The 23885-nt window shown below is 39.9% G+C and overlaps 1 protein-coding gene across 2 annotated transcripts; it reads left to right on the top strand.

Annotated features, from left to right (window-relative positions):
* The first annotated feature begins 1213 nt into the window (after window positions 1-1213).
* On the top strand, window positions 1214-16298 carry ANKS4B (ankyrin repeat and sterile alpha motif domain containing 4B). Of its 2 annotated transcripts, XM_047087763.1 has the most exons (3): window positions 1214-2314; window positions 5595-5964; window positions 14264-16298. In XM_047087763.1, the coding sequence occupies exons 2-3, from the start codon at window positions 5801-5803 to the stop codon at window positions 15351-15353; spliced, it is 1254 nt and encodes a 417-aa protein (XP_046943719.1). In that variant the 5' UTR covers window positions 1214-2314; window positions 5595-5800; the 3' UTR covers window positions 15354-16298. The 2 variants fall into 2 exon arrangements, with proteins under 2 accessions (XP_046943719.1, XP_046943720.1); XM_047087764.1 differs by lacking the exon at window positions 1214-2314 and having other exon boundaries at window positions 5288-5964.
* The last annotated feature ends 7587 nt before the right edge of the window (window positions 16299-23885 follow it).

Here is a 23885-nt window from a genome sequence, read left to right as displayed (position 1 = left end):
GAGGAGACCCTTTAGGGGGAGAATCTTTCTAAGTGTTGCCCCTGGGGGTGCCAATTAACCCTGTTTTCTCTGGGTCATTGGCAGAAAGAAGTGGTGTTTGGGTCTAAGGGACTCTCAAAGTGAAATGGTTAAATGCATGGGGTGTCAGGTAATAAATGAGTTTTTAAGAAAACAAAGGAGGAAATAAAGCCTACCCCCTCTGAACCTAAGTGGCAGCAGAGGGACATAGAAGTCACTAGCAAGAGTTTCTAAAGTTATTCTAATATTGCAGGTGTATAGGGAGGTGGGAGCAGGACAGGGTTGGTTACAACAGGAAGGTGATGAGCACCTGACTTACTCTGGATATTTAAATGGACATTTAAATCAGACCCTTAAAGTCTATCAACCAGTGTGTAGGGAAGATATTCTTTTCTGACCTTCAAAGAGTCCAATAGCATACTGTTGGGACAGATTCAAATACTTATTTCCACAAGGCCAATACTGTCAAAACATACAGTCAAAAGCCACAATTGCCCCATAATTATCTAGACTCCTGATGAGCAGTTAGTGCCTAAATTATATGCAGATCTGTCTTAGGTATTTTCATTAATCTCTGCCCTTACCATCTCCTACCAGTTGTGTCTCTCCTTTGTACTTTGAGAAGTACAGTAGAAAATAAGAAAAGAGACCAATTACTAAGTTTTAGAGCTCTCTCTCTCTAACTGCACTCTTAGCCACAATCACATGGTTTCTTGGCTCTTCCAGTTTGTAAAACCATACTTCACAGTTTGCAAGGAATTTTATATCATTTCACCTTTACTACTATAAGTTTAGATGATAATATGATCATGAGCAATATCCTCCAATTTTATTCACAAAGAAATGGAAACTCAAATAGATGCAGTAAGTTCTTCCAGAATATATGGACTTCAGGTCTTCTAGGTCTAATTTCAACCCTCTCTGTCAATCTCCTCTTGAGGGAATGGTGTAAGGAGGATCTTCAAGTTCAGGATCTGTTTCTGCTTCACCTCACCTTCCCAACACACTCTTCTTTTTTTTTTTTTTAATTTTTTTAACGTTTATTTATTTTTGAGACAGGGAGAGACAGAGCATGAACAGGGGAGAGGGAGACACAGAATCTGAAGCAGGCCCCAGGCTCTGAGCTGTCAGCACAGAGCCCGACACGGGGCTAGAACTCACGGACTGCGAGATCATGACCTGAGCCGAAGTCAGCCGCTTAACCGACGGAGCCACCCAGGCGCCCCCCCAACACACTCTTCTTTTAAGGAAGGGGTTTTCCCAAGGAAATGCCAAAGGGTGCCAGGATATTTAAATACCATTTAAAAATATTAAAACAAACAGCTCAGGTGTCTTACCATTTCACAGGAGAGTTTGAGTCCAAGTCATGAGTGCTACTGGAGTAGAGAAACTCTTCCTTCTCCTCCATTTCTAACCCTTCTTCCTATATGAATGATTGGTCTGTCCTCCTTTATCTTTGCTTCCATCCTTATCTTTATCATTCTCCTTCTCCCCATCATTATCACATTATCTTTATCATCATCTTCATCTCGTAACAGACTCCTCGTTTGATTGGCACTTAGCTTTCTATAAGCTAATAATATAGTTTATAATTATATACACAATAATTAATCGACCTTTGAGAAGCCCTCTGTCAGATTATATATGATTTTCTATTTTAGAATATATTCATGAATGTAATTGTGTCTAAATTAAAGTAGCTCATGAAAAAATTAGTTGTTCTCACAGTATCCATAATCACGTTTGAATATTTCACTCTCTGCAGTCTTAAAAAAATTCTTTTTCCCTCCTTACAAATAAATAATAGTGTCCTCCAGGTTGCTTCTACAGCTTCTACTGGTTCTCATAGAAACCAGAAAAAGGAACAAACATTGACTCTTGGAGCTAATTATCGTGAGAAACTTGCAGATGAAAGCTTTGTACTTTCTCAAAGTTGACAGATAATTTATCTTGGAATAAAGGCTTAGACAAAAAGAGATAAGAAGAATAAAGAGTTATAGACTTTGAAAATAGATCTTCCTCACCTCAATTCCATGGACTATTATCCAAACATATTAAAGCTTTTGTAACAATATGGGAAATACTTATGGTGGATTAAAGAGAGGAAAAGACAATGCAAAAATGTATGTATTTGATGATAAAAACTATGTAAAATATATACTTCAAGAGAATATCAATACAGTTTATCAGTTGTATCGGGCGAAGGGTTCTAATTTTATTGCTGTGTCTTCACAGGACATGGTCTGCATGAAATCTATCATTTGATACTTATTGAGGCCTGCACTGGTTTTATTAGGTGGGCAATTTTTTTTTCCATATATGAAGTTTATTGTCAAATTGATTTCCATACAACACCCAGTGCTCATCCCAAAAGGTGCCCTCCTCAATACCCATCACCCACCCTCCCCTCCCTCCCACCCCCCATCAACCCTCAGTTTGTTCTCAGTTCTTAAGAGTCTCTTATGCTTTGGCTCAAAGAGAGCTTTGGCTCTTTTCCACTCTAATCTCTTTTTTTTTTTCCTTTCCCTCCCCCATGGGTTTCTGTTAAGTTTCTCAGGATCCACATAAGAGTGAAACCATATGGTATCTGTTTTTCTCTGTATGGCTTATTTCACTTGTCATCACACTCACCAGTTCCATCCATGTTGCTACAAAGGGCCATATTTCATTCTTTCTCATTGCCACGTAGTACTCCATTGTGTATATAAACCACAATTTCTTTATCCATTCATCAGTTGATGGACATTTAGGCTCTTTCCACAATTTGGCTATTGTTGAGAGTGCTGCTATAAACATTGGGGTACAAGTGCCCCTATGCATCAGTACTCCTGTGTCCCTTGGGTAAATTCCTAGCACTGCTATTGCTGGGTCATAGGGTAGGTCTATTTTTAATTTTTTGAGGAACCTCCACACTGTTTTCCAGAGTGGCTGCACCAATTTGCATTCTAGGTGGGCAATTTTTATAAATATTTCTGTGTACTTGAAAAGAACATGCTTTTTCTATTGAGTATAGAGTTATACATAGGATTGTTAAGTCAAGCTTTTAATTGTGTTCAAATATTTTATATTTTTACTAATCTTTAACCTAATATATATGTGTGTGTGTGTGTGTGTGTGTGTGTATGATATACAGAGGGTGAATTAACATTATCATTATATATATAATATTAAGAGAGTTAATTAAAATCTCCTACTGTGATTGTGGACTTGCTCCTTCTGTTCCAGTTCTATTATTTTTTGTTTTCTCTATTTGGGGGCTATGTTATTAGGTACACACAAGCTTAGGACTATTATATTTTGTTGATGAATTGTTCCTTTCATCATCTCTCTTTATCCCTAGTAATTTTTTGGCTTAAACTATATTTTGTCTGATATAAATATAGATATACCATTTTTTGTCAGTATTTTCTTGATAAAACTTTTCCATTTTTTGCTTTCAATCTTTCTGCAATTTTATATTTTAGCTGTGTCTGTTGTGAATAAGATATAGCTGGGTCTTCCAACTGGTGAATTTTGTCCATTTACACTTATTTGTTTTACAGAGATATTTGGACCATGTTTTTGGTCTTACATTGTGTTCTTTATTTGCACTAATTTTTCCATGTTTTCCTCCTTTCCTTAAGGTGGGAGTTTAAGTTATTGATTTGAGATATTTCTCTTTTTTTAATACAGGCATTAAAAACTGCTAATTTCTCCCCCAAGCTCTGTTTTATTTATTTTTACATTTTTTATTTTTATTTTATTTATTCTCAAGTTAACATACAGTGTAGTCTTGGAGTAAAATCCAGTGATTCATCACTTACATATAACACCCAGGGCTCATCCCAACCAGTCCTATCCTTAATGCCCATCACCCATTTTCCCCACCCCTGACCCCCATCAACCCTCAGTTTATTCTCTTTATTTAAGAGTCTCTTATGGTTTGCCTTACTCTCTGTTTTTATCTTATTTTTCCTTCCTTTTCCCTATGATCATCTGTTAGGTTTCTCAAATTCCACATATGAGTGAAATCGTGTGATATCTGTTTTTCTTTGACTGACTTATTTCACTTAGCATAATACCCTCCAGTTCCATCCACACTGTTGCAAATGGCAAGATATCATTCTTTTTTCATTACTGAGTAGTATTCCACTGTGTGTGTGTGTGTGTGTGTGTGTGTGTGTGTGTGTGTGTATATATAATCTTTTTTTAATGTTTATTTATTATTTTTGAGAGAGAGAGAGACAGAGTGTGAGTAGGTGAGGAGCAGGGGAGGGGGGGGACACAAAATCCAAAGCAGGCTCCAGGCTCTAAGCTCTAAGCTGTCAGCACAGAGCCTGACATGGGGCTCGAACTCATGGACGGTGAAATCATGACCTGAGCCAAAGTCAAACACTTAACCAACTGAGCCACCCAGGCACCTCATATATACCACATCTTCTTAATCCATTCATCAGTTGATGGACATTTGGGCCAAGCTCTGTTTTAAAATTCTGAGATGTTGTGTCTTCATTTTCATTCAGTTCAAAATAGATCTGATAAAGGATTTTTGTTCAATATATATAAAGAATTTTTATAACTCAATAATAAGATAATAACCCAGTGAGAAAAATGGGCAAACAATTTAATAAAGATAAGATGTAAGAATGGCTAATAAGCACATGAAAACGTGCTCAACATCATTAATCATTAGGAAATACAAATTAGAACCATAATGATACCACTTCACATCCTCTAAGGATGGCTATAAGCAAAAAGGCAACAAAGGCTGCAAAGATATGGAGAAATTATCACCAATCATTGCTGGTAGAAATGTATAACAGTACAGTGACTTTGGAAAAACACTGGCAATTTCTGAAAAAGTTAAATATAAATCATCATGTAACCCAGCCATTCCACTCTTTGCTATAAACCCAAGAGACATAAAGATATATGTCCACACAGACTTGCGTGTGAATGTTCTTAGAAGCATTATTCATAAAAACAAAAAGGGGAAACAATCTAAATGTCCATCAGCTATTGGATGAATCATGAACATTTGGTATATTTCTATAGTAGAATATTATTCAGCAATAAAAAGGAAGTACTCTTATATACTGAAAAATGAATGTACCTCAGAAAATTATGTGAAGCTAAAAAAAAAACCCTGAACACAAAGACTATATATTTTATGATTCCATTTATATTAAATGCCCTTAAAAAGCAAATCTATAGAGACAGAAAGCAGATTAGTAGTTTCCTAGGGTTGGGAGGGGAAATGGGGATTAACTACAAATGAGTATGAGGGATATTTTGAGGGTGATAGATATGTTCTAAAATTGGATTGTGGTGATGCTTGAACCACTGTGTAAATTTACTATCATTGAATTACACACTTAAAAGGGGTGAATTTCATAGTGTATAAATTATACCTCAATAAAATAGTTTCTAAAGTAGACCTCCCTAGTGAACTAGACTAGTTCTGCATTGTTTGGAAATTATTTTGTACATTCTGTGCCTAGATGACCAATACTACATTCAAGACATGCTAATGGACAGAAAAAATTAAATGTGGCTTAAAACACTCAAGACGAACCCCGCATTCCTTACTATTCCAGGTCATGGCCATGCCAGAAAGGAAAGGTCCAAGTTCAGTGCTGTGAACCTTTCTGGCTGCCTTCCACGGAGGAGGCTGGAATGACCTTTGTCCTGAGGTGACACTCTTCCTTGTTACTGATTAACCAGCTTTGCAGGAAGGCTACTTCACCAACAACCTGATCTGCCTGGAGAGCAATATCTGGCTGGGCTTAGGTGGCCAGGAAAAATGTCCACTCGCTACCACCAAGCTGCTAGTGATAGCTACTTAGAACTTTTGAAAGAGGCTACCAAGAGAGATCTGAATCTTTCTGATGAAGATGGCATGACTCCCACACTCCTGGCAGCTTACCATGGGAATTTGGAAGCCCTAGAAATAATCTGCAGCAGAGGGTAAGTTCAACCTGATGGTTTCTACTGTAAACAGTGTTTATGGTAGGAGTTTACAGACAGCAGCAAGAGACAAGGAAGTCAGTGAAAATACTTTGTTCTTTATGGATTGTCTAAATAATTGTCTTTTTAGAGAAAAAGAGAAAACTGCCTAGAGATGCTCTTTTCACATTAAGAACTTCTACCATGGGGATGGCTCATCCCTTATGAGCCACACATAGAAAGATCCTGAACTCTAAGGCTTTGTTATCTGCTCGGGGCAGGGGGATGGGGGGGAGGATATTTTAATTTTGTGTCTTTAAAAATCTTTTACATAAGGGCACCTAAGTGGCCCAGTCAGTTAAGCATCTGACTCTTGATGTCAGGTCAGGTCTTGATCTCAGGGTCATGAATTCAAGCCCCACATTGGGCTCCATGCTAGGTCTGAAGCCTACTTTAAAACAAACAAACAAACAAACAAACAAACAAACTTTTCCATGAAATTTAAATGGTTGGCTCTTAAAAAGAAATCACTGTTTTACTTGACTTTAAGATGTTAACTTTGATTGGAACAAATGATGCGTTGTTTTTTTTATCTATTCCATTAAAATCCACAGCCTTTTATTAATACACAACCCTAATGCAAGCCATGATTCTTAGATGAAATAGTTGGCTTTATAAGGGACCTTCAGCCTGTCTTATCTCTCTAGCTGTCAGATATATACACATGCATACACACTTCCCCCAAATTCTAATGCAGGAATTACCTATCTCTTTTCTTCTGCATGTTACCAGAAGGGCTAGGCAGTGTTGGCAGCTATAACCCGATGGCAGTAAAGAAAGGAAAAAAGAACACATTAACAAAGGAGCTAAGTGAATCAATTTCAATTCAGTAAATATTTACTTTTACATATTTGCAATGTACCAGCCATTTTATTGGCCACTGGGGATGCTCTGATCAACAAGAGAGACCCAATTCCTCTCCTCATGGTGATCAGATTTGAGAGAGGAAGACAGAAATTAAGTAAGTTAAGTCATAGATGATATTGGTTATAAAGGGGTGAAAGAAAGGGCGCTACATAAATAACACAGGCATCTATCCCAAACCATAGAGTGAGGATAGGCTTTCTGGATCATTGAAGCTGTAACTTGAAAGGTGAGAAGAAGCTGGCCAGGAGATGGAAGGAAGAATGTTTCCCAAGTGAGAGCACTTTGCATTCTAGGCACTGAAGTTGAGTATGGCTGGATGCAGCTTTAATGGGGAGAGGCCAAGTTATAAGAAACGACCAGATCACAAGAGCCTTGTAAACTCTGTTTGGGAGTTGAACTTTATCCTAACGGCATGGGAAGTCATTGTCAGGTTTAAGCAGGGTAGCCACCTGGTAGATTTGTGTTTACAAAACTTGTTCAGGCAGCTGTGTAGCAGTCACAGAAAATGTTCAAGGGCTATTTTAATGGTTGAGATGAGAGATGAACTGGACTAGGGCAGTGGCAATGGCAATGGGGAGACAGGGATGGATTGGAGTGGCAGTTTGGGTGTAGGATCAATTACAGTTGACTGGATGTTTTGGTGAGTAGAGGAAGAGGAAGGTAAGACCCCATGTTCCACCGTTGTGTTAAGTTGCCATGGAGTACATGGGCTGAAAAAAATATCTTGTACAGGTTTTCTTAGGCTCCCATATTGACCACAGCCAATTTTCAGGAACTGTGAGAGATCAATTGCCAGTTATACTTAAGGGAGTTAAAAAGGGAAATAAATTAAAAATTGAATTTAGAAGTTAATCAGTCATTGATCACTGACAGTGGATCATGTGGTAATTATTAATACCCAAACTCTGGCTTTGTTAAAAATTGTGTTCCTTTCTTTTCAAAATTTAAAGATGAAAAGCAATAATTACATATGTTCTCCTACACTTGGAAGATGGCGCCAATTATACAAAATTTCATTTTGCCTTCAAAGTGTATGTGAATTTTTTTTGTTTTGTTTCACTTGCTAACCTAAGTTATCTTCCTCCCTGATTCTTCGAGGATACTTATTGCAAAATTTTACATCATATTACAAAGATAAATTTAATAAAGTAAAAATCAAACCAATTTTCAGTCATTAACATTTGGGCTTATATCCTTCCAGACTTTTTCCTTTGAGAACATGTACATACACATACATTTTTCCCCCTGAAAAAAGGCAGTCATATTATACAAACTGTTCTGACACCTGCTTCTAATTATTTAACAATAGATTATGGATCATTTTCACTTTCAGTTTTTTATTTGCTCTTTGAAGTAGAAATCTATACCACTGGTGTTTTGTTTTGTTTTGTTTTGTTTTGTTTTGTTTTGTTAATTAGAGAGAGAGAGAATTTGCCTGAATTTAGCCCACGCAAACACTATAGCATCAATATTGGATTCAGCTAATCAAATGAGGGGAACCAGTTTGTGAACACCTGGGCAGATATGTGTAATGGTTCTATCAAGAAGTATGAAAGACACCAAGGACTAAAAGACAGAGATTGGATTTAGAAGAGTGGGGAGAGGGGCAGATGGAGAGGGAGAGAAAGAGACAGAGAGAGAGAGAGAGAGAGAGAGAGGGAGAGAATCTTAAGCAGGCTCAGCACAGAGCCTGATGTGGGGCTTGATCCCATGATCCTGGGATCATGAACTGAGCTGAAATCAAGAGTTGGACAGTCAGCTAACTGTGCCACCCAGGGATCCCATGCCACTGTTTTTTAAAAATTTTTTTACTGTTTTTATTTATTTTTGAGACAGAGAGAGACAGAGCATGAGCAGGGGAGGGGTAGAGAGGGGGGCAGACACAGAATCTGAAGCAGAGTCCAGGCTCTGAGCCATCAGCACAGAGCCCGACATGCAGCTCGAACCCACGGAGTGTGAGATCATGACCTGAACCGAAGTCGGACCCTCAACCGACTGAGCCACCCAGGCGCCCCATCATGTCACTGGTTTTTAATGACTATATGGTATTCTGTTTTTACGGTTTCATCATAATTTATTTTATCAGTTGCTTGTTCATAACACTTAAATTTGAATCCAGTCTTTCAACTGTTATTAACAAGTTGGGATGAACACCCTTGCTTACTCATCTTTACACAAGGGTCTAATATTTCCTTAGGATAAATTCTTAAAGGCAGAGTTATTGATTCAAGAGGGTGCTATGTTTTAAAAGCTTTTGGCACATAACGTGCCAGGAAATTTGAACTACTTTATGATTCCTCCAGCATTGTTCATTTTCCCATACTCCTGCCAAAACTGAGTATTACTGTTCTTTTTAATCCTTGCCTATCTGATGGGCAAGAAAATGGTAGTACATTGTTTTCATTTATATTTCTTTGATTATTAATAAGTCCAAATATTCCTTCTTATGTAGAAAAACATTTTTGAAAGACTGATTTTTTTTTCTGAGAACAGCTTCACAAAAAACAAATTAACTTCAAAAGAGAAAAAATGATGTGGACCAGATGCTCAGAGTAAGTTAATATAAGCAAGTTGCCCATTTAGTGACTATAATACCAATCCGGTTTTAAAAATTACTGCCCAAATGCACTGACCTACAAAAAAGCAAGAGCAAAATGGGGATTATTTTAAAATCTCTTCTGTGAGTTTCTCTTTTGGAAAAAAGAAATAGGAAAAGAAACCAACCCAAGACTGAATTTAGCCTAGGCAAACACTATAGCGTCAATATTAGATTCAGATAATCAAACGACAGGGACCAGTTTGTGAATATCTGGGCAGGTATGTGTAATGATTCTATCAAGAAGTATGAAAGACACCAAAGACTGAAAGACAAAGATTGAATTTAGAAGTACTCCATGAGGGTCGCCTGGGTGGCTCAGTCAGTTGGGCATCCGGCGTCAGCTCAGGTCATGATCTCACAGTTCACGAGTTCGAGCCCTGTGTCAGGCTCTGTGCTGATGGCACAGAGCCTGGAGCCTGCTTTGGATTCTGTGTCTCCCTCTCTCTCTGCCCCTGTCCTGCTCATGCTCTGTCTCTCTCTCTCAGAAATAAATAAACATTAAAAAAAATAAGGTCTCCATGACATTTGTCATTAGAAAATATTTTAAGTTATACACAAATTTGGAAAGTTGCTTTATTTAAAAAAATTTTTTTAAAGTTTTTATTTATTTTTGAGAGACAGAGCACGAAGAGGAGAGGGAGACACAGAATCTGAAGCAGGCTCCATCTCCAAGCTGTCAGCACAGAGCTTGTCACGAGTCTTCAACTCACAAATTGCGAGATCATGACCTGAGCTGAAGTTGGTTGCTTAACCAACTAAGCCACCCTGGCGCCCCAGAAAGTTGCCTTAGAATAAAATAAACATTAAAAAAAATTTAATTTTTGAGAGAGAGAGACAGACAGAGAGGGAGCTGGGGGAAGGGCAGAGAAAGAGGGAGACACAGAATTTGAAGCAGACTCCAGGCTCCGAGCTGTAGCACAGAACCTGATGCAGGGCTCGAACTCAAGAACTGTGGGATCATGGCCTGAGCTGAAATTAAGAGTCAGATGCTTTGAAAAAAATTTTTTTAAATATTTATTTATTTGAGAGAGACAGAGTGTGAACAGGTGAGGGGCAGAGAGAGGGAGACACAGAATCTGAAGCAGGTTCCAGGCTCCAAGCTGTCAGCACAGAGCCCGACTTGGGGCTCGAACTCACAAACTGTGAGATCATGAAGAGTCAGATGCTTAACCAACTCAGCCACCCAGGCACCCAAGAAAGTTGCTTTTAAATAGAATTTTTATAAGTGGAAATAAATACACTAGGGAAACTTTTAAATCATCTTACTGACAGTTTCATCTATAAATTTGGAATTTTGCATTTGAAATTTTCTTTGAACAAGACACTCTTTGGGGTCATCTCAAGGTTTTCTTGATGTTCTTCCTTCCATCTTGAAAGGGTCATTTAAGTTCCTTTAAGTTCCAAAGCATGTAGATTTAACCTAAACTCCTTAAGACCCTGAACATCCCCACCATAGCTCACTCCTCTCAATAATTTCTTTTTTAACTTATACAACCCAATAGTTTCAAGTAAATTTAACCAGTATGTTTTTGTTTATGTTTGTAGTACCATCTTGGATGTTTTTATAATCCCTCTTTGATGTCTAGACTACTTAAGGAGTCTTTTGAATATGGTGCTTGGTTAAAATAAATAAAATGTAAAACGACATCTTTGGGGGTGAGGCACTGTGCCCCCCTAAGATACACAACTGCACTAAGACTGAAAGAGGTTTTCTTTGATCCAAAACAATTAAATCAGGCATACTGGGCAGACCTCTTGGAAGTAGCAGCCCGACAGAATGGTCTTATTTAATATTTGCTTTCCTTAGATTAAATTTCATTTTCTTGCTTTCCTCTTTGCACTGATTTCCCTTGCCCCATCTCCATGCACTCTGGTCAACCGAAATATACTCCTGGTTCCTCAGATATGCCATGTTTAACATCACCCATATGTGCATCTGTTCATGCTGTTCTCTGCTCAGAAGGAGGTTACCAACTGCCAGAGTATGGGCTGGATCCAGTCCAAAACTGTGTTTTATTTGGATTTCACTGTATTTTTCTTTTAAATTGGAGCCAACGTTTGAAATTCAAAAAATTCCACATGAAATCCTGGATGTCTGGCTTTATGTGGAAAATGGAAGCCCTGGCCAAATTGTGCCTGCTTTTATTCAAGGTGCAGTCAGCTGCTGCTGAGCGACAGCTATCCTTTCTCATTGAAGTTCACACTCAACTATGACTTTGTTGAAAGAACAAGCTTGGCTCCATTCAGCTGCTTAAATGACCTGCTTGGTTTCTTTAAGTTGAGTCTGAGACTTCTGCTAGGAGATGTGATACAAAGGACAAAAAGACACAGGTTTGACCCTCTGAGGCATATTATCTCATTAGGGAGTTGGGACATAAATATTGGGCAAATTAAGTACGACTGTAAGTGTTAAAAAGTCGCAAGAGCTAGGGCGCCTGGGTGGCTCAGTCAGTTAAGCGTCCGACTCTTGATTTTGGCTCAGGTCATGAGCTCATGGTCACGAGATGGAGCCTCATGTCGGGCTCCACTCTGAATGCAAAGGCCGTTTAGGATTCTCTCTCTCCCTCTGTCCCTCTCCTGTGCTCTCTCTCTCAAAATAAATAAACATTTAACAAAAGTCACAAGAGCTATTATAATGCTGTGGGGAAAATAAATATATGAAATTAGGGATTATGAGTTTAGGGAAAAGGGAAATGATAATAGGTAATGTTTATTGAGTATTCACTATGGACCAAGCACTTTTCTAAGGCTTTATGTTAACTTATTCACATAGCAACTCCATGAAAATTATTCTCATACTCATTCAGATGAGGACACTGAGTCCTCAGTGAGTTAAGCTTGAGGCCTCATAGCTGGTAAAGTAGAAAAACTTGAGGTCTGTTAACATAAGACTATATTGTGCTGGAGACCGTTAGGCCTGGAGGCAAGCCTGATCCAAAGTATGCTGCCTGTGTAACAGGCTTAAATCAGTTAACCATTCTGAGCCTTATTTTACCCCTCTGATAATTATCCTGGTCTTTCTTTAAGAAGGAGATGGTGATGGTGGGTGGTGGTGATGGTATTGAAAGTATAAACCTTCATAACTGAAAAGCCTGAGGAGACCAAGGCTTTCCGTGGAGGAGTTACAAATTCGATTCATCAAATTACTGGACATTGGTTAGGCTCCGTTAACTAGCGCAGCTCTTCTCAATCTGCAGGGAACTTACATATCACCTTGGGATCTTGTTAAACTTCGGATTCTGATTCAGGAATTCTGGGCTGGAGTCCAAGATTCCGCATTTCTAGCAAACTAGCAGCTGCAGCTGCAGCTGCTACTACTGATCCAGGGACCAAACTTTGAGTAGCAAGCAACAGAGGAAGGGTCACAGGGCATTGATGTGGCAGTTGCAAGTGCATGGATTGTCTCTCCTGTTTCCACATCCTACTCACCAAGAATGTCAAGAGGCCTTCTCGGAACCTGTCTCCTGTCCTTCCATGGGTCCAGACTGGGGAAAGTTTAGAGGGATCCTCGTTTGGGGGTCTAGTCTAGGGTGAGGGAAGAATGCCTCTTAGTACCTGTATTATCAGAGTTCTCATCAATGGCTTGGGCTTGGGGCCAGAGCCATATTAAACAACATGACTGCCAGTAACTCAATCTCATGGGGGGAGTGGGGTTGTGGCCTGGGGCAAGATTCCAGTAGGCATTAATTCATCCCACAAATCTTTACTGAGCACCTACCGCATGACTGTTTCTATGCTGGCATGGGGTCTCTGGCCTTAATCCCATCTAATAGTACCCCCAATTACACCATAAGCCGTTGCAGAACTGATCGCATATATGAGACTGTAATTACATGGAAGTAAGTTGGGGAATCAATGGATATGTTCTACCCTTTGTATGAATAATGGTTGTAGTAGATACTGTTTGGTACCTACACAATATCCATTCTCCTCTTCTTTCTTGCTGGTGGGAACCCAGTTCTGTTCAGTTCTTTATTTTCCTACATGTGACTCCAGTGTGGTAACACTGTTAGAGTGGGAATGAGCTCTTACCAGCTCATGAGAGATGATTGCTTAATTTTCAGGAAGTTTCAGTCTGTTAAACAGAGTCATTATTAAAAATAAGGTTATTTAACCTATCAGTTAATAAATTATATTTTTAAATACTCAAAACTTCTCACTTCCTAATTATTTAGTGCATTTTACTATTAACTATGTTCTTAAGATTTTGCACATCTGCAATATCTACATATATGGTGGGAATAATTTATAACAGTGTGTTACTGTACATCTCTTCCAAACTGTGTCCAGTAATATCACATTAGTAGCTTGAATTTTGCCATGATGGGTGTATGTACAACACAAAAATTGGCACATGCCATAAATCAGAGCTTTGATCTTTTTCTTGGGTAAGCCAGTTGTTAAACATTTACAAGTATGCCACTGGGTAATCTTATCCCTAGCTTCAGGGAAAATTTTTAATTGCCCTAAGTTATAGTAGTTCTATTTCTCTTCCTATAGACATGTGATCCAATTGGGAACAATGAGACATGAAAGTGGCTTTTTTGGGGGGAGGGGGATGTTTCTTGGAAAGCTTTTCTTCTAAAAAGGAAGCAAAGGGTAGAGATGGGCTCTTTCTGTTTCTGGCCATGTTGATTTCTCTATGTGTTTAGACTTTCACAAGTTATAACCAATGCCAAGGCAGGATTAACATGTATTTTGTTCATCTTGGTTTTATTTATTTATTTATTTATTTATTTTGGACCTCATGTTCTAAGAAACAAAAATTATGTGTATTTTTGATATTTTTTCTAGAGGGGACCCTAATAGATGTGACATCTGGGGAAATACTCCCTTGCATTATGCAGCCTCCAATGGTCATACCCACTGTGTTTCATTCCTGGTCAACTTTGGTGCCAACATCTTTGCCCTGGACAACAACTTACAGTCTCCACTGGATGCTGCTGCTAGCAGAGAGCAGAATGAATGTGTTGCTCTCCTGGATAAGGCTGCCACTGCCCAGAACATCATGAGCCCCAAGAAAGTTAGCAGGCTGAAGGAGCAAGCTCAGAAGAATGCCAGGAGGCAGATCAAAGAGTGCGAGAGGCTCCAAGAGAAGCACCAACACAAGATGGCTCGCACCTATAGCAAGGAGGAATCTGGGACTCTTTCTTCTTCCAAGGCTACTTTCTCCAGGTCATCCCTTTCAAATGCTTCTGCTTCTGGTACATTTGGGTCAGCAACTAAGGGCATTAAAGACACCTTCAAGATAAAGTTCAAGAAGAACAAAGGTACAGAAGAGCTGGTAGGGAAGGAGAGCAGAAGTGGGCAGAGGAATGTGATGGAAGTGTTCAGAGAAGAGGAGGAAGACACATTTTCCCAGGACTTCAAAGAGAAGCTCCATTTCTCAGCAAAGGAGGACGGAGGTGTGCAGCACGAGTCCATTCTTAACCGTCCGGGTCTAGGCAATATTGTTTTTAGAAGGAACAGAATATTAAGTCCCGAAGACCTCTCAGACAGCAAGAGGGTGTTGGGATTTCAGATGCACAGTGAATTGCTTCAGAGACAAGGAGCAGCAGAGGCTGAGGAAGCTGAGGCTAACAACGAGGGAGTGGAAAACAGCCATGAAGATGATTTGCCTTGGGATGAGGATGAAGTGGAGTGGGAGGAAGATGTGGTTGATGCTACTCCTCTGGAAGTATTTTTGCAGTCCCACCACCTGGAAGAATTCCTTCCTATTTTCATGAGAGAGCAGATTGATCTAGAAGCTCTGTTACTTTGCTCTGATGAGGATCTTCAGAGTATACAAATGCAGCTTGGTCCCAGGAAGAAAGTTCTTAATGCTATAAATGGAAGGAAGCAGGTGCTACAACAGCCTGGGCAACTGATTGACACCAGTCTCTGATGGATTATTGGGTCCACAGGGTGAATCTGCAGCAATGGGGCAATGCTGTGGCCCACTGGAAACCCTCCAGTCAACACCCTCTGTATGCCCAATGCCAGGCCACTGGGAATTGTTGCTAGGGTTTTGGAAATGCACTCCTAAGGAAGAGGCCCAGACTGTAGTCTGAGAAATATTCTGTACCTGTCCAAAAAAACCACCAGTGACCAACTCAAAGAGATCTGGGAATACAAGAATGCAATTTTCTCTCCAATTATCTTTTTGATATTTTTGAATATAGAAAGGGTTAAATGAATGGCAGACAAGGGAAAATCTCTTTAATTTTCCAACTCTGAACTTAAAAATTATAATCTCTTGTCACACAAGCGTGCTGCTTACTTTCTCATCCTTAGAGCCTGGGGATTCCAACTCCAGTTCTGTCCTGAGCTCTATGACTTTGTCTGTTGGAAGAGATTTGAGTTCTTCCATTGGTCTGAGGCTTTATGTCCAACTTAAATGTGTTTAACTCCTCAACAGATGTTTACATGTTTATAAGTAATGGAAATGGGTTTATAATATTCCTGCCTGGGAACAGAGGCAGAGCAGCATGTAGGGAGAGTGAAGAAAGAAATAGAATATCGGGTACCTGATGTAATATGAATCGTATCTCCCTAAAATTTGTATGTTGAAGCTTTATGCCTCAACATAACTGTATTTGGAGATCAGACCATTAGGGAGGTGATTAAAGTTAAATGATGTCATAAGGGACACAGATGGATGGTGTCCTTATAAGAAGAGACACTCAGGGTTGCACACACACACACAGAAGAGGCCACATGGGGACACAGCAAGAAAACAGTCATCTGCAAGCCAAAGACAGATGCTTCAGGAAAAACCAAACCTTCCAATACTTTGATCTTGCACTTCCAGTCTTCAGAGCTGTAAGAAAATAAATTTCTGTTGTTTAAACCACCCAGTCTGTGGTATTTTGTTATGGCAGTCTTAGCAGACCAAGACTAAGGAGTGGAGAGAAAATAAGGATGCCGAGAAAAAGTCTGGACTGTTTCATGATTTTTCTCAAGGTAAGTGCCTTCTGAAACTTAAAAGAAGGGGGGGAAATCTAGGTCATTTGTAGGGAAAAGTTGATTATAAAAGGAAATTTTACATTTTTATGTGCATGTACATATCTTTTTTTATGTGGTTTAAAAAAATTTTTATTACTTTTTTTATTTTTGAGAGGCAGAGAGATAGAACATGAGAGGGGGAGGGGCAGAGAAAGAGGGAGACAGAATCCAAAGCAGGCTCCAGGCTCTGAGCCGTCAGCACAGAGCCCGATGCAGGGCTCAAACCCATGATCTGTGAGATCATGACCTGAGCTGAAGTCCGATACTTAACCGACTGAGCCACCCAAGAGCCCCTATTATGTACATATCTTTTATTTATTCTTGTCTGTCAGCATGGCCACATGTCTGAATATGTGTAAGTTTTATGATATAAACTGGCAGAATTGCAGCTGACATTTTTGAATGGCCATCCCAATTCAGATTGAAACCCTACTGAACAGCTAAGCTTCCTTGGATTTTTATAGCCAGACTTACATCAAGTGGAATTTACTATTGACTGTGTGTATAATACAGAAACAGCTGTTCATGTTCAGCATGGTTCCTCATGCACATCTGTTTGGGTTATTTCAAGAGGCACCCATGGAGACGATAAGCTTCAGGAGGATACAGATGTGTAAATCTGATGAACAATTGGCTCATTCTTCCTCAATGGATAGATTCAGAAAGATTGTCAGTCATGGAATAAATATGTTGCACTAGGGGATGATCATGTTTACAAATACTGCATTTTGTTGGTCTGGAATAGACTGAAGCTGTATTTGCTTTCAAAAAGTGTGCACAAAAGCATTTGGCACATAAAAGAAACCCAGATAAAGTTTGTTGTGTCTGAGCCTGCGTGTATTAGTACTTCATTATTGTAGATGCCAGGATCCTCTCTCCACTTATTGTCCAGAATCTGCCTAATGAGACACTGGTTCCTAGGATATATGAGAAGTATAAATCACTGGGGTTGGGGGGCGGGGAGGAAGTGCTGCTGTTAACAAAAAGGATGAGTTCCAGTAGTACTTTGTACATGACTGTCAGAGGTAAAAGTAGTATAGAAAGGCTGGCGATACATTGTAGCAAATGAGAGGCTGTGTGAGGTGGTACAAAGAATTGTGAGCTGGAAACCTGCATTGCTGCCTGGATAGAATATCACCTTATGGACGTGGAAAGATACCTCTTTGGGAGAATGAGAAAAGGCAGGTCAGTGGAAATATTAGTGGAACTCTCCGCCTTAAAGGATCTCATGCAAAGTGCTTCGTGGGAGTTCCTCATTTCCAGCTGGAATTCTCCATGCTGGAGAATTCTTTCTACTGGAGGGGCAGCATTTGGCTCAGAAAATACAGGAAGGAGGATGTTTGTTTGTCCAGTAGAACTGGAAGCTCTCACCATGACCATCCCCTTGGACTTCATGTCAATTTTGCGATGAGAGAAGGGGATATGATTTTGAAGGACATGTGGATTGTAAAATGTCACATGAAAATGCCATCCAAAATTGCTGGATTAAAAAGAAGGGACCAAACCTAATCCCTTTCTGTTATCACGTGAATAATCATAAACCTCTGTGAGGCCACAATGGGTTGTCAGAGTTGCATTTTTTTCAACAGCTGAATTTTATTTTTATTAAGGTAACCCAGCTTGTAGGCTCCATTGGCTCATCTACCATTCTCTGAACATCTCCTGTTGTTCCATTTAAAGGGTAGATACCATGTCTGCAATTATCACAAAAATTAGATCAAAATATATGAACGAAACAGTGAGAATTACCTTCGGTCTTATATATCAGGGAGCAAAGAAGTTGAATTAAAAGTTTCCCACTACTGAGAACTCTGCTACGCCTACTTCCCTATTGGAGAAGCCATGTTCTGCCTTACAATGTAAGCTCCTTGGAGACAGGGAGTTTTCTCTGTCCTATGTTCACTGACATATCCCTTGCACCAAATTCTGGTCTGTCATATAGCAGATGGTCACTATTTATTGTTGCATAACTAGATGGGAGGCCTAGGCTGGAGGCAAGATGCAAATTATGCTGGGCTGTTGATTCCTAGGAGTTTCACTGAATGTAGTGTCTCACATGGCATCTAAGGGTCAGGGTGGGTTATGTGACATCGAAAGGAGTGACTCTGAAAGGAAAAACTTTCTCCCCATTGCACAAACCATTCTCAATCCATTTTCTGCCTCAAGTGTAACATAGTTGTAGTCATCAGTCACGTTGGACAACTCTCACCTCTTTTGGGGAGACATTTGCTATTGGGGATCTCACCAGGCACCTTTATGCTCTTCTTGTGGGCTCTTGGCCTCTTATGAATTATTTACAGAACCAGTATGTGAATGTTCTCCCAACTTATCATGAAGGATATAGCCTCTCCATCATGCCACATTGCTGTAAAAAAGTCTTATACCATATTATAAAAGGTTATAACTGTTATAAGAATTCTAGATGTTTCAAACTAAATGAAACAAGAGAGGCCTAAGGGAGGAAGCTAGAGCAGTATAAATGCCTTGTCTAGAGACAGACTGGAGGATTATGAGCCTGGATGAGTTTAAATACTCACTGTATTCAGACCTCCATCCCTTAATCTAGATGCTTATCCAGTGCTATCAAACTCCCTAATGCCCTTGGTTCTCTCTCTGTCTCCCTCTCTTTGTAGTCTAACATAAAAGTCAGTGAGAAATAAAAGAAAGAACATTTCACTGAAGGAGTTTGGTGTGTCAAACACATATCGTGCTTATATCTCAGGCCGTCAGGCTATACACAGGCTATACACATAATTGTATGCTTGCAATTCCAAAATCTGAGTAACCAACCCAGACCATTGTTTTGAGCTCCAAATCCATAAGCCCGAGTGCTTATCTGACGTCTCCCCTTGAATGTCTCACAGGTACCTCAAACTCAATATGCCCAGAACTAAACCCATCTTCTCCCAAGTCGGTGATTCTTAACTGGGATAATTTTGCCCCAGGGACCTCTGGCAATGTCTACAGGCATTTTTCTTTATCGTGAGTTGGGGGCCAGGGGTTGATACAGGGCTAGAAACAAGGAATGCTAAACATCCTACCGTGCATAGGACAGCCTCCTACAACAAAGAATAATCTGAACCCAAATGTTGATAATGCAGAGACCGAGAAACCCAGGGCTCTATCTATTCTTCCTCTTTTGAGAATGGCATACTTAACAAGCCTCTGATCTCATCTCTGGCCCTTCCTCTCTCTCTCTCCTAATTGCAGCCACACCAGGTTTCCTGTAGCTTCCTGAATATAGTGTGCCTCTCCTATGCCTGTGCCCCCGCACACCATCATCCCTCCTCCTGGGAAACCCTTCCTCCATGTAGCCAACTCTCTTGGGAGACTCACCCTCTCTGCCTGCCGCTAGTCTGGGTTGGACCCTGTAGCTGTGCAGGCCATCTTCTGTTTAACCTCCAGAACCTCTCTCTGCTATTCTCCACCTTCCTCTGTGTCCCATTGGTGACCTCCATGGACTCTCCCTGGACTTCTGATTGGGTTTGGACAGTGGGAGGCACCATCAAGAGACCAGAGAGTGGGAGGAAAGAGGGGCTGAGACATTTACTCCACCTCTCATTTCCTTGTGGGGCTGCGGCTGCCTCCCTTCATCCAAGCCCACAGCCCCTGTCTGCCCTAGCTCCAGTGCTTGCTGGGTTCCCTAACTGCTCATGCCAACTCAGCGAGTGGTGGTGGCAGCTTCCTAGTGTGGCTGGCCTTGGCATGCTTCACTGTCCCCTCTGCTTCCTGTAACTCTCCCCTCTCCTTTCTTAAAGTCCCTTCATTGAATTCTCTTCAGTCACCCCTGTTCCTGCTGGGACCCTGACTATATGTTCCTGTAACACTGAAGCATGGTACTGTAATCATCTTTTTACATCTCTCTTTTCCTAGACTGTGTGCTTTTGGGGGTAAATACTGCTTTTTTAAAAAATTGAAGTATAGTGGACATACAATATTAGTTTCAGGTGTACAACATAGTGGTTCAATAATTATATACTTTATGAAATGCTCAACCATGATAAGTATAGTTACCATCTGTCACCATACATTACTACAATATTGACTATATTCCCTATGCTGTACTTTTCATCCCCACAACTTATTTTATTACTCAAAGTTTGTATCTCTTAATTCCCTTTACAATGACTGTTTCTTTTCTATTGTGTCTTGGTGGCCTAAAACAGTTATTGTATGGGCTCTTATGGAAAGATCAAAAGAAGAAATCTATGAATTATTTCAGGCACTTTAAAATTTTTAAATTCCAATATAGTTAACATACAGTGTTATATTAGTTTCAGGTATACAATATAGGGATTAAACAATTGTGTACATTACTCAGTGCTCATCATGATAAATATACTCTTAATCTCCTTCACCTCATTCACCCATTCTCCTACTCACCTCCCCTCTGGTAACCATTAGTTTGTTCTCTGTAGGCAAGAGTCTGTTTTTTGATTCTTTTTTTTTTCTTTGTTCATTTGTTTCTTAAATTCTACATATGAGTGAAGTCATATGGTATTTGTCATTCTCTGACTTATTTCACTTAGCATAATATGCTATAGATCCATTCATGTTGCTGCAAATGGCAAGATTTCATTCTTTTTAATGGCTGAGTAATATTCATATATATATAGTCTCCATTCATCTATTGATGGACACTTGAGCTGCTTCCATAATTTGGCTATTCTAACTAATGCTGCAATAAACACAGGGGTACATATATCTTTTTGAATTAGTGTTTTTGTTTTCTTTGGGTCAATACCCAGTAGTGGTATTACTGGATCATGTAGTAGTTCTATTTTTAAATTTTTTGAGGAACCTCCATATTCTTTTCCACAGTGGCTGCTCTAGTTTGCGTTCCCACCGACAGTACACGATAGTTCCTTTTTCTCTGCATCCTTGCCAACACTTATTGTTTTTTGTGTTTTTTATTTTAGACATTCTGACAGGTGTGAGGTGATATCTCATTGTGGTTTTGATTTGTATTTCTGTGATGATTGATGATGTTGAGCATCTTTTCATGTGTCTGTTATCCATCTGTGTCATCATTGGAGAAATGTCTGTTCATGTTTTCTGCCCATTTTTTAATTGTATTGTTTTTTGGTTGTTGAGTTGTATAAATTCTTTCTATATTTTGGATACTAACCCTTTATTGGATATGTCATTTGCAATATCTTCCCTATTCAGTAGGTTGTCTTTTAGTTTTGTTGGTTGTTTCCTTTGCTGTGCAGAAGCTTTTTATTAAAATTTTTTATTATTTATTTTTGAGAGAGAGAGAGTGTGAGTAGGGGAGGCATAGATAGAAAGAGAGGGAGACACAGAATTGGAAGCAGGCTCCAGGCTCTGAGCTGCAGCACACAGCCTGAGGTCGGGCTCAAACTCATGAACTGAGAGATCATGACCTGAACAGAAGTCAGATGCTTAATTGACTGAGCCACCCAGGTGCCCCGGAAGCTTTTTATTTTTATGTACTCTCAATAGTTTATTCTTGCTTCTCTTTCCCTTGCCTCAGGAGACATATCTAGAAAGAAGTTGCTATGGTCAATGTCAGAGAAATTACTGTAATTGAGGCCCTTTGAATAATCCCACTATCACACATCCTTCTCTACACATCCCTTAGGGTTGTGACCATTAAGTTCCCCAGAAGGACTTCATCGTCACTTGAGATGTGCAAAAGCAGATCTCATCGATATTTTATTCCAGTGCAAAGGCCCCTATCCAGACAGCCTGGCAAACATGATAAACTTGTGGCTAAGCCATATGATTTCACTCCTATGTAGAATTTAAGAAACAAATGAACAAAGGAAAAAAAATAACCAGAAAATAGATTCTTACCTACAGAGAACAAACTAATGGTTACCAGAGGGGAGGTGAGTAGGGGAATGGGTGAACTTGTGGCTTCATTCTATAGCATGAAGAAGAACTGTTGGGAGTTTGTGTAGGAAAACAAAGCAATAGAAAATGTTTTTCTTTGCTGTTGACTTATCTCATAGCCAGACTAGGAGTGGGAGTGGATTCGGATGGGGGAGGGGTCTTTGGCAGGACAAGAGCAGCATAACTCTGCTAGTGAATTGGGGGAGCTAGGGAAAACACACCTCAGTTTCCTCATCTGGAAGACAAGGAGGTTGGACTAGATAATTCCTAATGAACCTCTCAACACTGATACTTTAGTGACATCTGTAGATTTGTCCACCCAATACCCATTCCTCCCTCTTTATGCTAAGAGCCCCCTTCTCTTCTGTTAGCTCATGTGGTCAGGTGGACTAATTCCACTCTGGACTTCAATGGGGGCCGGATAATAGCAGCATCAGAATAGTGGGAGGATGTGTTTGTTTCAGGGACAGGTACATGGCACTGGACTGTGCCAGAGTATTCCATCTCATTTAGATACAGTGTTAGGCACAGAAATGGGCACATCACCTAGATGGTCCTTCGAATTGTGGGATAATCTCCATTTCTGCTAGCGTTGCCAAAGAGGACAGCCAGGGGAAAAGTTACTCGGTAATGGAGCCAACACTGAAGAAAACAGAGCTGAGGGATGGAGAGAGCAAGACTGGGTCCTATGGATACTTGGAGCCCTGGATACAGCTGTAGCTGTGAGCAGTTACCTGTGTACTTCTGAATTGTAAGAGCCAATATATTCCATTCCTCATTCATTCGTTCTTTCAATCATTGTGCCTAGGGTAGTTTGAGTTGTGGTCTCTACTACTTGTGACCAAAGAAGTCCTGACCAATATAGAAGCTCCATTGTTCCTTGAAATTTAAATAATGAGAAGCCAGAAACAAGTCTACATAAAGCATGATTCCATTTATATGAAATGTCCAGGAGAGGCAAGTCCATAAAGATAGAAAGCAGATCAGTCGTTGGCAGAGACTGGGAAAAAGGCGAAAAGCAGAGTGACTGCTAATGTGCACCAGGTTTCATTTGGGGAGTGATGAAATGTTCTGGAATCAGACAGTGGATGGTTGCACCCTGTGAACATGCTAAAAACCATTGAATTGTATACTTTAAACTGGTGAATTTTATTACAGGAATTGTATACTAATTTAAATAATTTAAATAAATTTAATTATGGTCATTGGAACTCCCCCAGGGAGTGAATGGGAGCACCTGCTTTCCTCACTTCCTCTTCCATGGGGGACAGAAAGGACCACAGTGAGAACTGCAGACTTGGAAAATGCTTTATTTCAAGGAATTACAAAATGCAGTGAAATACGGGGGGAAACAGAGCATCACTATAATCTGGTGTAACAGAAGAAATGGCCACCTAGTTTTGCTTTCCAACTACACACACAAATGGGGATCTCATTATTTAAGGTAAGACACGATAAGCTCAAAACTATAGCTCACTGTACTTCGGGTTCCCTCATTTGATCTAGAAATTGCAAGGGAGCTGGTAACAACATCCCTTGAGCTGTTGCATCTACCTCCACGCAAAGTTCCTTCATT

The sequence above is a fragment of the Lynx rufus genome, unplaced genomic scaffold (genome assembly GCF_022079265.1).
Source record: "Lynx rufus isolate CCGP_SWC_20201006 ecotype Redwood Valley unplaced genomic scaffold, mLynRuf1.p SCAF_23, whole genome shotgun sequence".
NCBI lineage: Eukaryota > Metazoa > Chordata > Mammalia > Carnivora > Felidae > Lynx > Lynx rufus.
The sequence above is the reverse complement of the archived record's forward strand: the minus strand, read 5'-3'. Positions and strand labels throughout refer to the sequence as shown.

What these genes read in the sequence shown, in the direction of transcription:
- ANKS4B (XM_047087763.1), top strand. Translation starts at nt 5,801, where the DNA reads ATGTCCACTCGCTACCACCAAGCTGCTAGTGATAGCTACTTAGAACTT. An exon ending in GAAATAATCTGCAGCAGAGG is followed by an intron (nt 5,965 to 14,263) that starts GTAAGTTCAACC and finishes TATTTTTTCTAG; the next exon opens with AGGGGACCCTAATAGATGTG.